Source organism: Octopus bimaculoides, chromosome 5, assembly GCF_001194135.2.
Source record: "Octopus bimaculoides isolate UCB-OBI-ISO-001 chromosome 5, ASM119413v2, whole genome shotgun sequence".
Classification (NCBI taxonomy): Eukaryota; Metazoa; Mollusca; class Cephalopoda; order Octopoda; family Octopodidae; genus Octopus; species Octopus bimaculoides.
The window spans coordinates 85,317,849-85,336,440 of NC_068985.1; the positions used below are offsets into that span (position 1 = coordinate 85,317,849).

The 18,592-nt window shown below is 37.0% G+C and overlaps 1 protein-coding gene across 1 annotated transcript in view; it reads right to left on the reverse strand.

Annotated features, from left to right (window-relative positions):
- The window catches only part of LOC106878769 (39S ribosomal protein L38, mitochondrial), an 18,430-nt gene extending 248 nt beyond the window's left edge, over window positions 1-18,182 (reverse strand). The window contains exons 1-6 of the mRNA XM_014928095.2: window positions 17,828-18,182; window positions 17,363-17,512; window positions 13,408-13,616; window positions 10,249-10,379; window positions 6,457-6,615; window positions 1,731-1,867 (exon numbers count right to left, since the gene is read on the reverse strand). Coding sequence (XP_014783581.1) covers window positions 1,731-1,867; window positions 6,457-6,615; window positions 10,249-10,379; window positions 13,408-13,616; window positions 17,363-17,512; window positions 17,828-17,972 — 931 coding nt within the window. The 5' untranslated portion in view covers window positions 17,973-18,182. The remainder of the gene's footprint in view (window positions 1-1,730; window positions 1,868-6,456; window positions 6,616-10,248; window positions 10,380-13,407; window positions 13,617-17,362; window positions 17,513-17,827) is intronic.
- Between the last annotated feature and the right edge of the window lie 410 nt (window positions 18,183-18,592).

Consider the following 18,592-nt stretch of genomic DNA (forward strand, 5'->3'; position numbering starts at 1 on the left):
TCTTCAAAACTGCCCTCTCTTTCAATTGACAACCTTTCCCCTCATCAAGGAAATGATGAGCCTAAAGCCTTGTCACAGGCACACAGGTGTTTTTACGTGTCACTAGCATATGGGTGCTTTTCATGTCTCACCAGCACAAGTGCCTCTTACATGTCACTGGCACTGTGCATGACTACAATTTCACCTGACCATCTTTGTTTTCAAGACGAAAGGTGTTCTTCCATAAGGAAAATGCTCAGCCACATACAGTGACAATGACATTCCAAAGGCTGAAGCAGTTTTAATGGGAAACAATGCCCCACCCTCTGTATTTGCTGAACACTGCCTCATCTGATTAACATTTATTCCACAGTCTTAAAAATCCTTTTGACGGAAAAAAATATGAATTTTATAGACAAGGTCAGAACAGTACTGGAGGAGTACTTTTCATCATAGACAAGTGAATTTTGGAAGAGGGGCTTTGCAAGTCTACCAGATAGACGGAAGAGCATTGTAGAAAATGAAGGAGAGTATTAGTTATAAAATCTCAAGAAGAGATAGAGTAGTAACGTATAGTAAACAGTAAAGCCTGTCGCCATATCAAGGTGGCTGTTGAATGTCACTACTAGTTTAACCCCAGGCAGATTCTCCTCCACCAGCTGGTTATCGCTGCAACACTCTGCACCCTTCATATACCATATATTGCCAGCAGGGGGAGCGAACACCACCTACCCTCTAGCAGCTAATAGGACCGCAAAAAGCAGTTAGCGGTAGCAGATTCTAGATATTGCTTTGGTGTGCAGGTACTAACGACTGAAGATGAGGCAAACAGCTTGAAACTGAGTCAGTTTTGCAATCCTGTAAGCTGCTAGAGGGTAGAAGGGGTTCACTCCTCCTCGTAGCAATATATTTTAGATTAAAAAATAAACTTTGTTCATCTTAATTTTGAAAAATAAAAGAGATATAAAAAAAAAAGGCATTATTTATGGGATGACCCAATAATATCAAAATATCACTATTATGTTTGACTTTATTACAAATACATCCATATTCTAGCAAGCTTAGAATGTTGAAAGGTAAAGTGGAGCTGGATAATTTTTGAACTCACAACAGAAATGGGTGTAATAAATTTCTACCTATTTTGACCTATTCTAGTCACAGCATTTTGATATAACACAATGACCTCTTTGGTGGTGCAAGAGTATATAAACATCACCAAATGCCCATCAAATGCTTTAATGGAAAAGCACATTGGATAATGCAAATCCAGACACATTATCTAGAATGTAGATGGCATGCCCATGATCCAATCATTCAACAGTCAGTTTTTAGAATGGAATACACAGCAAAAACAGCAGTTAGTTCAGAAAATATGAAAATCCAGAAAAAAAGCAACCCATTTTCAGATCTCTGAACTAATAGGAACTGACAAATTAGGAAGATATTAACAGAACAGAGATTTCTGATGTTCATAACTTTAAGATTTGACAAAAAGAATGAATAAAAACATTTACATGAGTGTATGGAATAACTGACAGAGCATTCAATAAATAAATACCTTATGCTATTTAGATACAGCTATTTATGCTCTGAGTTTAAATGATGACCAGGTTCACTTTATCTTTCATCATTCTGAAATTGCTAGAATAAGTACTGAGAGTGATGCATTCAATTGTACTCTAGAAAGAGTGGTGCTCCAGCATGATCATAGTTCATGTTAAATCAATAAAAGAATGAGAGAAAATACTCACCAAGTATATCATGGAAAACCTGAGTAACACTTTTATCCCATTCACTTTGAAAAAACTGCAAGCTTACAGGAGTCAAATCATCTTCAAATTTTTTGTAGAAATCAAGATTTTTGAATGTTCTTTCTTCAAGGGACTTACTGAAAAAAAACAAAAAACAAAGAAACAAGATAACTCAAAGTACTTTAATACTTTAGGAAACATCATCATTTAATGCTGGCATGGGTTAAACAGCTGGCAAGCCAGAAGACTGCACTGAGTTCCACTGTCTGTTTTGCATGGTTTTCACAGCTGGCTACCTTTTCTAACACCAACCACATTACAGAGTGGACTGGGTGCTTTTAACATGGCACCATCACTAGCAAGGTCTCTATTGGCATAGTTTTCATAGCTGGACACCCTTCCTAATGCCAACCACTTTAGGAATGAAGTTACCAAAAAAGGACTGACAAATAATTTTTGTATTATTTATGATGCATGGTTATATTTTATTGAAAGTCTCTCTAAAATAGTTAACAGTTTCTGTTATATAGATAATGACCAATTTGGCAGTGAAAGAGGGTACCTCAAAGCTTTGTAGACAGAATAAGGAAGAGTTGTAAAATGTCTAGAATGCTATTACCTCAGCTCGCAATAAAAAACATTCTTCTTCACAGGAAAAAGTAGATTGTGTTATGAGTGTATGAAGAGTTATATTGTGTGACAGTGAAACATGCAATCAAAGTAGATGTGTGAAGACTGGAAAGAAATGAAGGTAGCCTCTTGTGGCAGATAGGTAATATAAGAGTGCATGAATAAAAGAGCAGAAATAAGCTGAGAGAAAAACTGGCTACAAGAGAATGAGATGTAGTGACTGAACTCATATGATATTTATGAATGGTAATAGTTTGATAAAGAAGAGCCAAATGGTGATGTAATCAGAAGGAACTTGCAGGATATGATGAGTGAGAAAGACATGGAGGCGGTAGTGAAGGTTGATCACAAGAAAGTTAAACCTCATCAAGGAGATGACAAAGAACCACAAGTGGTAAGATGCTGGAGAAACCCAGTCACACCTATGTAACCATGGAAAATCAGAGGTAACAGGATTTACATTAATTTTATTCCTTCATAATATAACACTGCTTGTAAATCTTCTCTAGAATATTATTTTTAAGTAAATTTATTCTAAAATTATTTTTGTTCATGTCTGTTTTCTACATAACATTCACTCTACATGACTAGGATGGCTTTGAAACTACTGTATTTCAAGCTGATTTCTCTTCCTAGTTTTTAGCATGCAGTTGTGAAATGCTATTTCAAAAAGTGGATGGTATATCATGAAATCATCATCATCATTTAACATCCACTTTCCATGCTGGCATGGGTTGGACGGTTTGACTGAGGACTGGTGACGCAGATGGCTGCACCATGTTCCAATATGATCTGGCCGAGTTTCTACAGCTGGATGCCCCTCCTAACGCCAACCACTCCGAGAGTGTAGAGGATGTTTTTACGTGCCACCGGCACGAGGGCCAGTCAGGCAGTACTGGCAACAACCTCGCTCGGATGTTGTTTTTCATGTGCCAGTAAGGCAACACTGGTAATGATCACACTTGAATGGTGCTTTTTACGTGCCACCAGCATGGGAGTCAGTGAACACTCGGATGGTGCTCTTCGCACTCCACTAGCACAGATGCCATTCATGTGGCGCTGTCATCGAATTTGATTTCAATTTCACTTGCCTCAACAGGTCTTTGCAAGCAGAGTTTAGTGTCCAATGAAGGAAAGGTACGCAAAAGTTGGATGTTTACACCAATGGCATGGGCCATGGGCTATGGTCTCACTTGGCTTGCCGGGTCTTCTCAAGCACAGCGTATTTCCAAAGGTCTCGGTCACTACTCATTGCCTCAGTGATGCCTAATGTTTGAAGGTCGTGTTTCATCACCACATCCCAGGTCTTCCTGTGTCTACCTCTTCCACAGGTTCCCTCAAGCACTAGGGTGTGACACTTTTTCACACAGCTATCCTCATCTATTCTCACCACATGACCATACCAGTGCAGTCGTCTCTCTTGCACACCACATCTGATGCTTCTTAGGTCCAACATTTCTCTCAAGGTATTTACACTCTGTTGAGTATGCACAGACATTACACATGCAGCGGAGCAAACTGGCATCATTCCCTGCAAGTTTACGCATGTCCTCAGCAGTCACAGCCAATGTTTCATTGCCATGTAGCATGGTTGTTCGTACACATGCATCATACAGTCTGCCTTTTACTCTGAGTGAGAGGCCCTTTGTCACCAGCAGAGGTAAGAGCTCTCTGAACTTTGCCCAGGCTATTCTTATTTTAGCAGCTACACTTTCAGAGCATCCACCCCCGCTACTGACTTGGTCACCTAGGTAATGGAAGCTATGAACCATTTTTAGTTTCTCTCCCTGGAATGTGGCAGAAGTTGTTCTCTGCACATTTTCAGTGTTTATTGCTCCTGTGCATCTGCCACATACAAAAACTAACTTCCTAGTTAACCTTCCTTTGATATTCCTGCACTTCTTATGTGTCCATAGCTTACACTGGGTACATCTTATGGAGTTTCTACCTACGCCTTTTCTACCGATCGAGCAGGGCCTTCTACCTGATGGGGTTTGTGGCTTGTCTGCCTTCCTACTTATTAGGATTTTGGTTTAGCTAGGTTGATTCTAAGGCTCTTCAATTCTAATCCCTGCTTCCAGACCTGAAACTTCTCTAGTTCTGATAGTGATGCAGCAATTAGGGCAAGGTCATCAGCATAGAGGAGCTCCCAGGGGTATCCTGTCTTGAATTCCTGTGTTATTGCCTGGAGGACTATGATAAATAGGAGGGGGCTGAGGACTGAACTTTGGTGAACCCCTACCTCTTCCCGGAATTCTTCACTGTACTCGTTGCCAACCCTCACCTTACTGACAGCATCCCTGTACATGGCTTGCACAGCTGTCATTAACCATTCATCTATCCCTAGTATCCTCATTGACCACCAGATAAGGGATGGGGAGACCCTGTCAAAGGTTTTCTCCATGTTAATAAAAGTCAGGTACATATGTTTATCTGAACCACTATTATGAAGGTGTCAGTAGGAATTTTGTGATATTTGATACCATTTAAAAAAAATAACACTATAACAGAGTAACTTGCCAGGAAACTGAAATTCAAAAGGTAAGAGGAGAGACAAATGAAGATTATGCTGATGTGGGCACTATTTTCACTGATTTTGTGACATGTGAGAGATTACTGATGTATAATGCAAAATAGTATCAATCTCCATTGGCTCTATTTGGTATCTCAAGAGAGAAAGAGATTGTGGTGGTCATTTACCGTTTTTTTTTTAATTAATTTTTTTTTTATCAGTAATCTGTAGCTGGAAGTGAGGATAGAGTCAGAGAAGTTGCCCTTTCCTGAAAATGAACCCACTGACAGACTCATTAACACAATAACTTTAAAAAAACCCCAAAACAAGTTTAAAGTGTGTAAAATCAAAACAATAATATTTTACATTAATTTGATATTAACTTAGTCAAGAAATTCTGATATGCAATGAGAGTAAGAGAAATGATATAAAAAGCGGTGAGCTGGCAGAAACGTTTGCACACCGGGCAAAATGCTTAGCAGTCTTTCGTCTGCCGCTATGTTCTGAGTTCAAATTCCGCCGAGGTCGACTTTGCCTTTCATCCTTTCGGGGTTGATTAAATAAGTACCAGTTATGCAGTGGGGTTCAATATAATCGACTTAATCCATTTGTCTGTCCCCTCTGTGTGTAGTCACTTGTGGGCAATAAAGAAATAAGAAATGATATAATTTAATCGATAGCTCTGCCCTACCTCCATTCTCACTGCCCCATCAAGCTCCCGCACATCTTATTCCCTACACTTGTCACAGTTATCGCTGATATTATTTGCCTACCATAATTACCTGAAAGCAGAATATGCACATCCTATGCACACACTCTTTCTTTCATTACCTTCTTGTTTCCTCCTTCTCCCCATAACCATTTCCATTCTTCAGTGACTGTTTCCAGCCATGCTCTCTCCTCTCTATCAGACTCCATCCTTAGAACCACTTCCATTCCAATGCTCTCTCTCCTCCCTGCTCTACTGCATCCATCCTTACACCAATTACTCCTAATGCCCTCTACTACAGCCACTTCTATATCATTTAACCAGCTCTCCTCACATTCTAATGAAATTTTCCCCCATTACTTCACCTATATTTCCCCACAACACTTAATGTGCTCTGAGGGTATGTCCTGACATATCCACCACAATCTCTCTCACTCTCTCCATCACAATCTTTCCTCTCTCTAACTCTTTCTTTTTCCCATCTTCTCCAACTGGGATAAAAGCATGTATCTCTATTCCTATATTATTTTTTTAACCTCACATCAACTGGCACAAAGCCACCTCCCTCAGTACCACTCCCCCCACCCAGTCGAGGGGACTAAGACAAAGTCCCCTTTTTAGTTACTTGGTGACCCTGCTGGTGTTGGTGCCACATATAAAGAACCCATTCCACTCTCTAAAGTGGTTGTCATTAGGAATGGCATCCAATCATAGAAACCATGCCAAAACAGACAATAGTGCTTGGCATACCCTCCAGCTTGCCAGCCACTGTCAAATTGTCCAATCCATGCCAGCATGGAAAATGGACATTAAATGATGATGATGATTTATTAATATAACAATACATACAAAATATATTAAAATTAAATACATACCAGTTAGGTGGTCTCAATTCTGATGAGAAATCTAATTTTTTGTTTTGTTTATATAAAAGGAACACATATCTATGAAATCCTGTGCCCTTGAGAGGAAATGGGGGAAAATAATTACAGATAACTTCACCATTTTCAATTTGGTCGTTTGGAATATTACCTCTGTTGGAAAAGTAGATCAAAAAATTATTTGAAAGATTAAGAACTTATTTAGTAGAAAGATTACACAACGATTTGAAATAAGAAAATTAAACAAAATTACATTAGTATAATAAATCTAAACAGAATGGTTAAAATATATTTTATACCACTTGGTTGGAAAGTCATTTTGATAATGTCAAAAAGAACAGTTTAAACAAGATTAATGACTACAAAATGAATTCTGTCAATTTGAAAAATCTGAATACAGAATATAAACATTAAATGAACTAAAGAAAGTAAATCAATTTTTCATCATAAAACGATGAAGCTACTAATCTATTTAAACCAGGACAAGATCTTACTGTGAAAAACCATTTTACTTGTTCTTCAAAAACTTTACTATTTGCCCATCAAATGTATGGATGCAGGGAAGACTATATTGGACAAAATAAACTCACTTGAAAAATGAGATTAAATATTCATCATCAACAACTACATGATCCAAAAACTAGACAAATTCCACTAATTGTCCCTTAATGTATCATTCTACCAAACGTATAGAATATATAGTATGATAGAAGAGAAAAAAGGATAAGTAGTGTATAGAGTCATGAAAAGAAATATTTTGCTGAAATTTTTTGTAACAATAAGAAAATTGAAATATTATCACAAATTATTTCGTAACTTAAAACATGTGGATAATTTATGTTATTATATCTAATAACAAATAAATTACTTACATGTCTGCATTAATGGAAAATGCAAAACATCTTTCAAATTAATTGAGAAATGAAGCTATGTCATCTGCTGAAAGAAAGTAGCATGCAATCAAGCCTTATGCATAGCACTCACCAAAACACACGTAAAACCTGACATCACAGATGCATAAATACACATACCATAGTATGTTGTATTGTGTCTAGTGACAGAAAAGACCGGAGCCATGGTGGCATTGCAAGGTACATCTATGAAAATCTAATGCTCCAGATCCTTTTGCCACACTCAAACTCAGTGTGTGACACACTAATTGTACACATAAAACAATTCAATATAGTCATGTGTACTACATATCGCTTACCAGATGCTCCAAATCCTATTTGAAGACTGCTTTGGAAGACAAGAATGCCTTAATAAAACTAGAAGAGCACATCAGTGTACTTCACATGGGAGACTTCGACTTGCCTAATTTAGGATAGCCTGAAGGCCTTCTTCTCTCAGAAATGATTCGATGTGAGCAAAGTCATGTGGAATCCCTGCTCAACCCCACCAACATATAATACTCCAACCAACTAGGGCAAGCAATATACACTTGATCTCTGCTTCTCAAACAATGTGGATCTCATTCATAATGTGGAAGTCACACTGACACTAGTCTCAGATCACAACACGAGAGCTCACCATGTATGGAACAAAGGAACCCACAAATATGCAGCCTATGAGAAGCACCGAAAATCTATCCAATCTGAACCACCATAAAGCAGATTGGAAATCAATTGGGAAAGAGATCACCAAACGGGATTGGTCCCAATGTCTCTCTAAACCAGACATAGACATGAGATTAAAAACTTTTATGTCCATAATGCAAGCCATATGCTACAATATTGTTCCAGAGAGAAGGGCCACTGCACATAAAAACAAGATTCCCAGGGAGAGAAAATTTCTTATGAGACAGTATACAAAGATTGCAAACCTCGACAGAGAACTCAACAGCAGTGAAAAGTCCTGTCTGGAAACAGCACTGCTGGAGGTTAAGATGCATCTGAAATGCTCCCATGAAAAAAGGAGCAAAGAAGTTGTGTTATAAAAAGAAATATAAAATCAAACCGTAAAGCCTTCTTTAAGTACACCAAGGAAACTGCCTTTGTGTGTTGCAAAGTAGGGCTGCTCCTTCAGAAGGATGGTTCCTTCCTGGGAAACCCTATGATGATAGGTGAACTACTGAATAAACAGTTCAAAAGTGTCTTCACCCCATCCTTACAACACATGCAAGTTTATAAATCTGTAAAATTCTTTTCTACTACAGAAGCAGAAAGGGAAGCAATAACAATTGATTACATAGACATCAAAGAAGGGCATGTAATACTGGTAATAGATAATGTAGACAAAAACTCAGCTACTGTCCCTGATAAATTCCCAGCAATCCTTCTCAAGTCATTGAAATGAGCACTTGCAAAATCACTGCAGCTTCTTTTTCAAAGCTTCCTTGCAAATGGTAAATTCCTGGGCAAACCGAAGGAGGCTTTATTCACAAAGGAAGCAGAGCAGATGATAAAAAAACTATAGGCCTATCTCAGTGACCTCACATATTCACGAAGGTCATGGAACGAATAGTCTGAAGGAAATGAATTGCATTCCTTTAAGAGAATGATTTGCTGACCGACACAACTCTTGCAGCACTACGAGTGGGTGCTAAAGCAGCAGCTCAACAACTCAAATATGTATGTGATATATCTGGACTTTGTAAAAAAAAACAAAAAAACTTTTGACTAAGTCAACCCTGGAAGGATATGTCACGAGCTATGCAATCTTGACATAGTGGGGGAAAACTTGGAGAATGGCTACATGACTTACTAAAAGATAGAAATCAAGTAGTGGTGGTCAACAGGGCCAGCTGAAAGGAAATACAAATAATGAGTGGTGCTGTTGTTATTCACAGTGTCTTGGTGCCTTTGCTATTCATGTTCAAAACTCATGTAATAATATCTACACTTTACATAAAGATTTGCATGTCTTTTGTTTATGTGAGTATTGTTTCATTCGTCTATAATAAGTTTGTAAACAAACATGACATTGAAAATAAAACATGACCAAATTGTCACTTTGAAAACAGCTTGAGTGAGCAACAAGGACATAATGTAGTTCAATGTTTGTCTTAAAACAGTGTTGAATACCTGAAAATGAAATCTGGAGTTTGCTACTACCTGTAGCAAGCCAATTCCTGGTAGGAAATGATCAATTTGTACCAAACCAACCGTTGAAGCTGTGAAGAAGCAAATGAACTGAAATCCCCACAGGAATGCCAGAAAAACTATAAAAAAGTTCTTGGTATTTTAAAATCATGAATGCACATGATTTATAAAGAAGATTTAAAGCTAGCTGCATTCAAGAAACAATCCTGGTAATTAATTCCAACAGCTTCCAAGAAGAAACAGCTCAACTGGGGTAAAACCATGTTAGATGAGAGGAAGTGTGTCAGTAAGAAAGTGTTGTCAATATACATATGTATTTATTTTTGGAATATACTTTTAATGTATATAGCTATATATTTTTATTGATTACTCTATATTGTTATCTATCTATATAGTTTTAATATGTTTGATGTATTGAATATACTTTCGTAGAAATTCATGTGTGTTGGGTCTGGGGGCTGGATAAATATAATAAATGAACTTGATTTACCTAACTCTGATTCTTTCTTCTGCGTTATTCTAACACCTCAGGTTTGAATATCCTGAGCACTTCAAAGTGAAGTCTATGCATTGGCGGGAATAATTTTCCTTATAATCATATATATATATATATACACATATATTGAAATGTATACACACACACACAATAAAGTAACCTATACACAGTCTGAGAGTAAACACGAATTAAACACCACCGCTAGATATAAAAAGATAACAAAGAAAGTTGAAATAACACAATACTTACATAAACCAATGTAAATATTCCATAGTGTTATCTTGGAGATGTTCATCAGGAGAAGTCAATATCAATGACCAGAAAGAAGAATCTTTTTCCTCAGATGGTAAATTCAGCTTAATGTACGGCACAACAGAAGCCTATTAGATAAGAAGTTACTTGTTAATAATACAAATATCTTTCCAACATATCATTTCTCCATTTGTCACAGTTTACTTATCTCCTTTATGAAGATTTAGCACCCTATGATCAGCATTCACTAGTTCTACTGATGTATTTATAAGTTTTCATCTTCTGCAGATTCCGTCCACTTTAATCACCTGGAATTTCTTTACTCCAATTGGCATCCTCCATACACACCAGCAAAGTCTTCTCTACATCCACAATACATCCAATTTCTCTAATACCCAGTTTTTCTCTCACAGTGGAGCATGATAGGTCTTCATTTCTTTCCAAACTTAGCACATCCTTCATATTTAATATGTATTTAGTTATTGAGCAGCATTCCATTTGAATTGGTAAAAAAAAGTTCATAGTTGATGAGGGTATCATGTCCCAACACTTCAGTAGATATTACATCATAGTAGATCTTCATTGCTTTCTTTCTCTTGCATTTGTTTCCCATTATAGCACTTATGGAATTCATTCAATTTTGCTTGTCCAGGACTGTCCATTGAAAAATTATCCTGTGTTCAGTTAGAGTTGTAGTTATGTTGAGGATGTTACCATAGGTGCAAGCATGGCACCTTGGACAAGCATCATACTATAGGCCCCGTCTAAGCAAAGGTTTGTGAGTGGATTTGGTAGATGATAACTTAAAAAGCCCATCATATATGCATGTATATGTATGTGTGTGTGTGTGTGTCTCTCACCACCTGACAACCTGTGTTGGTGTGCTTATGTCACTGTAATGTAGCGGTTCAGCAAAAGACACCAACTGAATAAGTACAAAGCTTATAAAAAATAAGAAGAAGTCCTGGGGTTAATTTATTTGACTAAAATCCTTTAAGTTGGTGCCTTAGCATGGCTGCAAGTCAAGTGACTGAAACAAGTGAAAGACAAATTGTTGGTAAACTCTGCATTCCATTAGTCATGTAGTGTGGGTTTTGACTGCCCTTTCATCAAACATAAGATACTTTCAACTACAGCCAACATAAAGTAGCTGCTTTGTATAATTTGCACATCCCATGCTACACGATTGCTCTTCATGATCTCTTAGCTCTAAGCAGATCTTTAATAAATGTCTTAGCGACAAGCTCGATACTGCATCTTCTGTGACTTCCCTAAAGAATTTGTTTACCATGCGCAATTTGGGAGATCACTTTCCTAACGTATCTATTTTTCACAGCAATGCCATCACAATAACTGGGAATAACAACAATATCCTTTATTTCCTCACATTCAACCAAATTTATAGCTAAATTCCAATTCCTTCCATTGCTTCAACATTTTAATCATGGTTCGGGTTATGGTTACCCTTAGTTATCCTGTGAATCTGTAATTACTGATTCACACTAAAAGTATTTTCATTTTCGCAGTAACATTTTTTATCACTAAAAGCACCATCTGAGTATGGCCGTTGCCAGTGCCACCTGACTGGCTCCCGTGCCAGTGGCACATAAAAAGCACCCACTACACTCTCAGAGTGGTTGGCATTAGGAAGGGCATCCATCTGTAGAAACTTTTGCAAAATCTGATTGGAGCCGGGTGCAGCCTCCTGGCTTGCAATTTCTCAGTCAAATCATCCAACCCATGCCAGCATAGAAAGTGGACATTAAATGACAATGATGATAAATATTGTTTGGATGACAGACTTTGTGTGGTTTCACCTTAATTATAAGTAATGATATTGATAAAATATTTTAAAACCAAACTGTATAATCATGTTATGTTTGAGACACTTAATCTCACTTATAAGAAATGAAACCTTTTAAAATAAATATCAGTAATTTGGTCTCTAACAATGAGGCTAAAATTTTGAAAAATTATTATCATGTTATTAACCTACTTTATGTTAGATATTTAAATATTGAATGAAATGTAAAAAAATTTAGCAGGGTGCAGTGTCAACGACAATACATTAGTTCTAGATACTTATTAACTTGCAAGACAAAGACACCAATTATAATTGGTGTTTTTATCTTGCAAGTTATTTCATGACCCTGTTTCTGCTGGTGCCATGTAAAAAGCACTTGAGCTTGTTTCACCGAAAAAACATTGGTGTTGGTGCCATAAAAAAAAAAAAGCCAATACACTCTGCAAAGTGCTTGGTATTAGAAAGAGCATGCAGCTGTAAAAAGCAAGCCAAAATAGATGACTGAAATTTAGTGCAGTTCTCTAACTTGCCAGCTCCTGTCAAGCCATCCTATCTATATAAGCATAGAAAACAGATGTTAAATGATGATGACAATGGATTGATGATATGTTTAAATCTAAATGTGATTGTGTGAGTATAATGTATATTTGCTCTCCTTGTTCAACAAAATGACATAACATTCTAATTGTCCAACTTCCTACACTAAACAGGAAGTGAAAAAAATTGATACATGATAGTAGTTTAGGTCATTTTTGTTTCTTTTTCTTTTTGTTTGTTACTTGCTGAGGTTGTAGGAGGCAACACCCATATATCGCACATCCCATGGTAATTCTCCAAATAAAGTAAAGCAAAACACCAAAAAATATGTTGGGAAAACTTGTTCTGTGGAATGTTGACAAAGCTCAATGCACTTCTGCATTAGATTTTTATACATTTTTTCAACATACCAATTAAAGATTTGTTTAAATATTACCAAGGATATTAACATTGAATTATTTCCGTCAGATTTTCCCACACTACCATTGTTATCCTATGAAAATAACCTCATTTCAAGATTTAACTGTATGTTACTAATACCAAAGAAAAATAACATTACTCAATCTCTTAACACACAATTCTTGGAATATACCTGTTTCATATTCTTACTGGTTAGCTTTTATTTTAAATTCTTTGAACACTTCAGTTGTTTTTTCCTACATCACTTTGTGTGGGGTAGGAAGGTATTACTGATGGCTTTTCTTTTGGACATTGAGTCAAATGGAAAGGAAGTTTGTCAAAAGCCAAAACATTGACTGTGTTAGATCAAAGCCTATCTAATCACATTTTGAATACATTAAAAAAATATGACTTACTTCAGAAGGGAGAATTTTGTTTCCATTATAGACTATAGTGGTAAATTCTTCATCATAATCATAAAAAACATTCAGTACTGGTTGAGGGTAGAAATGAGCATTATCAAAAAGATCACGGTATATACCATAATGTTTGGTAATCCTATGTACATTATTTGGCCATTGCTCTTTTATTGATTCTTCTTTTACTTTCTCAGGATCAATTTCCACTAAAATAGATGATAAATAATGAAATACAATATTAAGCAACATTTGTGCAACTAAAATTTAAAAAGAAAATAAGAGCTATCTGAAGATGATATTACATTTTAAAAAATGGTGAGGTTAGATTTACAGATATAAGAGCTCATACATGAATTGACATAAGGTTGAATACAGAGGTATAAATTGTAATATAGACCTGTTCAATTATACAATCATGAGGAAAAATTTACAAAGTGTTGATTGAAATGATGGAAATAAAACAAAGTTAACAATCAAAATATGTATTCTTTATTCAAACATAAGACGTTGTGAAAGGTTCTTATTGAAATAAATATTAACAGGATTATCATGTAAAAGTTAGAAACTGTTGAGTTGATACCATCATGTCAGGCACATCCTACTATGTTATAAATGCTTGCACTATAAAATAGTGTAGAGGACACTCAGAAGAATGTTATCATTTTCCCCAGCTATAATATTTTCTCTAAGTGAATATACCAGAACAGTGAATATTTACGATTAAAGCTGAACTGGGGGTTGCCTTAAACACTGGGACTGACATAATGGTAACTGGACAGGCTCAGGAGAGTTGACCAAGTTTGTATTTGTTGAGTTCATCAGGGCTTGGTCAGAAGAGTTATTTGGGGAAAACCCAACAGGAACTTTATCTAATTCACAATTGTTCACTGTTTGATTATTACTGGTCATTTTCAATACCCCGTTGGGAACTTTGTGTGGTCTGTAACTGCATGGTGCTAGATCGCACAGCAATACGTTATTTTCACAATCATCTGGATATTGGATATGGTCATACTGGGGTTTGATTCAATCAATTGATTGTCATCAACCAAAGGATCATATTTTGACTGGCAAATATAATGTCTCAATAAGACAGGATGTGGATTACTCAACTGTGTAGAAATTTATGTCCCATTTAGAGACCGTCTTGCAAAATTGAACATGCTTTTGTTGATGTACAAAATAGGGAGCTGATAATGAAGGCGAACTGGTAAAAGGCCCCCCACCCCAATTTCATGTCAAGTTTTCGGGAGTGACAGGCAAGTTTAATTGCCTTCCAAATTATACCATTATATTGTTTACACTGTCCATTCGTCTTGGTTTATAAGAGCCTGTTTTACTAGTGGCAATATTTTTACTGTGAAGCCATCCTTTCAATTCCTCCGACATGAAACAGTAGTCTGTATCCGATTGCACATAACTAGGCATACTGAATACAGAGAATATTGAGCCAAGACCCTTGATGGTTGTTGGAGTAGTAGTGTCCCCACATGGAATAGCGAAATGGAATCTAGAATATTCATTAACTACTTTTAAAATATATTTGTTACAAGTAGCAGATGGGAGTGGACCTTTAAAATATAAGTTAATTCTGTCTACTGAATGATCTTTTTCCTCAGCTTGTTACTTTATATATATATATATATAGTTGGAATTTACCAAAAAAAAAGCAAAAGATGAAGACAGATGTGTAAACAACAAAAAGGTATATTAGTTTAACACTTGGGAAGTTGAGAAAATCTTTTACATTTCAAGCCTACACTCTTCAACAGAAAGGAACATGAGAAAATAAACATAGAGAGAATATAAAAAAAAAAAATATTTAGTAGCTAGTGGTCAATCATGGTGGTATATATATATATATATATATATATATATAATCATCATCATTGTTTAACATCCATTTTCCATGCTGGCATGGGTTGGACAGTTCGACTGGGATCTGGGAAGCCAGGAGGCTGCCCCAGGCCCCATTCTGATCTGGCAGTGTTTTTACAGCTAGATGCCCTTCCTAACACCAACCAATCGAGAGGATAGTTGGTGCTTTTTACGCGCCACCAGCACACGGGCCAGGGGAGCTGGCATTGACCACAATCAGATAGTGCTATTTATGTGCCACCAGCACAAAAGCCAGTCAAGGTGGCATTGTCATTGGCCACGTTTGGATGGTGCTTTTTATGTGACACCGGCACAGGGGTCACAACTACAATTTCCATTTGATTGTAATTTGATTTGATTTTGATGTTGATGTACTTGATGCCAAAGGTCTCCTCAAGTATCGCATGTCGCTCTACAATCCAAAGTACTTTTGAGTGGGCTGGTTATGTGACACTGGTGTGGTTACAGCTGTGAACTCACTTTATTTGCCGGGTCTTCTCAGTCCCTGCCTCTGTAAGGCCCAACGTTTGAAGGTCATGCTTCACCACCTCATCCCATGTCTTCCTGGTTCTCTCTCTACCCCGAATTCCTTCCACTGTTTGGGAGTGGCACTTCTTCACACAACTCTCCTCATCCATCCGTAGTACATGACCATACCAGCACATACATCTCTCTTGCATGCCACATCCTATGCTTCTTATGTCTAACATTTCTCTCAGGGCGCTCACATTCTGCGGATCATGCCAGCTTCATTTCTTTCGAGCCAACGCATGTCTTCACCACTCACGGCGCATGTTTTACTGCCATGAAGCATGGCAGTTCGCACACATGCATCATACAATCTACCTTTCACTCTGAGCGAGAAGCCCTTTGTTACCAGTTGGGGTACAAGCTTTCTGAACTTTGCCCAGACTATTTTTATTCTAGTGGTAACACTCTCTGAGCATCCACCCCAACAACAGGTAGCGGAAGCTATCAACCACTACTAGTTTCTCCCCCTGGTATGTGATGAAATCTGTTTTCTGAGCACCTGTGGTGTTTATTGCCCCTGTGCATTGGCCGCACATGAAAGCTATCTTCCTTTGATGTTGCTGCATCTCTTATATGTCCATAGCTTACACTGGGTACATCTTATGGCGTTTCTCCATACACCTTTTCTACAGATCGAGCAGGGCCACCTACCTGAAGGGCTGTGCGATGTGTTCGCCTTCCTACTTAATAGAATTTTTTTTCTTTGCAACATTGACTCTAAGGCCCTTCAATTCTAAACTTTGCTTCCACACCTGAAATTTCTTCTCTAGTTCTAGTAGTGATCCTGCTATGAAGGCCAGATCTTCAGCATAGATGAGCTCCCAGGTGCAACCTGTCTTGAATTCCTTTGTTATTGCCTGGAGGACTATGATAAATAGGAGGGGGCTGAGGACTGAATCTTGGTGAACCCCTACCTCTAACAGGAATTCTTCACTGTACTCGTTGCCAACCCTCACCTTACTGACAGCGTCCCTGTATATGGCTTGCACAGCTCTCACTAATCATTCTTCTATCCCTAGTTTCCTCATTGACCACCAGATAAGGGATCGGGGGACCCTATCAAAGGCATTCTCCAAGTCAACAAAAGCTAATATAGGGGTTTATCTTTGGCTAGGTTTTTCTCCTACAGTTGCTGTACCAGGAATATAGCATCAGTGGTGCTTCTACCTGGCATAAAACTGAACTTTATCTCATCTAAGCAGACTCTCTCCTTCAGAATATGTGCCTACCTGTCTATGTGTGCATCATTAAAACTTGAGAACTAACCAACAAATTTCATTCAAGTTTTTCACAATGAAATCCAGTGTTCCATCTGATAGCAGGATATCTCTAGCAGGTGTCTATTATTAACCTCTGTGAGTGGCAGAGAAAAAAGTTCGTTTGATGGACTGTATCTGTCATTAAAAATGACAAGCCTTTTGACACAGTCTCTGATTCGATCCGAGAGGAAAGCAGTTCTGCTGACGGAACATTAATGGTCGAAACTGACGGAAATAATTTTTTTTTTTAACCTACATAAATGTAATACAATGAAAATACTTACATTTCAACAGTCGTGAATCTTGTTCAAGCTTTAATCTTTCAATATTCCATTGCTTTAATCGGTTCTTATTTTTGCAGGTTGCTGAACGCTTTGGTAAAGGTAACCCGATATTTATATCGGGGTTTAATACAGGATCTTTTTTCTTAATCTCTGACAGAAGCACAAATGAAGAGAAAAGAAACTGTAAGTAGCTTCATAGATAAATATCTGCTCAAAAGAAATTAAGTGACACAACAGTCTCGATTACTGCTCCATTTATACCGATAATTTAATAAGATAATAATGAATTGCAGAAATCGTAATTGCAATAAATCAGATATAAATATTGTATTCTTCATTCTTAATTGTTATGATTAAGAATAATTAAAAATAATAAATTATTGAGAGAAAAGAAAAAAATAACCTTTGTTGACATTGTTGATTGAAAACATAATAACGTAAGATCGAGTGAAGTTTTCAATTTACCTTTCATACGATCTTCAAATGTCAATATTGGTTGTGTTGGTCTTGTATATAAAGACGATATTCTGGAAGCAATCGGTGAAAGACGACCAAATAAACGGATTTTCCCCAAATTCTTCCTCAAAGTCGCAGCCATCGTCATTGACATAAGGACAGATAACTCTTGCTAGCTTAAAACATTATTTTAACTTCTTTCATTAGAAATTTCCATAAGGAAGATAATGTTAGTGCCCCTCCTTCTTTTGGGTTCCCCTATCTTGTAGGAAATGTAATGGGTTAGTTAAAAGGTCACCTTTTTTAGCATCTCCATCTATCAATCTTACATTTATCATCTTATTCAACATTTTATATCGGATCTTGTTCAAAACGGGGGCACCAGTATTTTCTTAATAAGTATACGAAGTTTGAAAGTCTTTCGGTACCAAAAACACTACATAAAACATAAATGAAAACTGGTGCCCCCGTTTTGAACAAGATCCGAATGTATTCAATAATGATTAAAATAAAATCGTAATAAGGAAAAATAATTCAAAACAAACCACACTTATTCTCCATCAGTGAGAAAACCTAACAAGGGAACGAACTCTTGGATTACCAAATAATTCAAAATCAGTTTTTGATATTGGAATCCGTTTTAGAGTAAAACAACCTTTGTTACATATACAGTTGTCGCTAATATGGTAACGAAGGCTTTAGGTAGGATTAAGCATAATTTATAATCTGATCAAGTTGTTGGTTTGTTGTAATCGTATTTACTGAGTATACAAA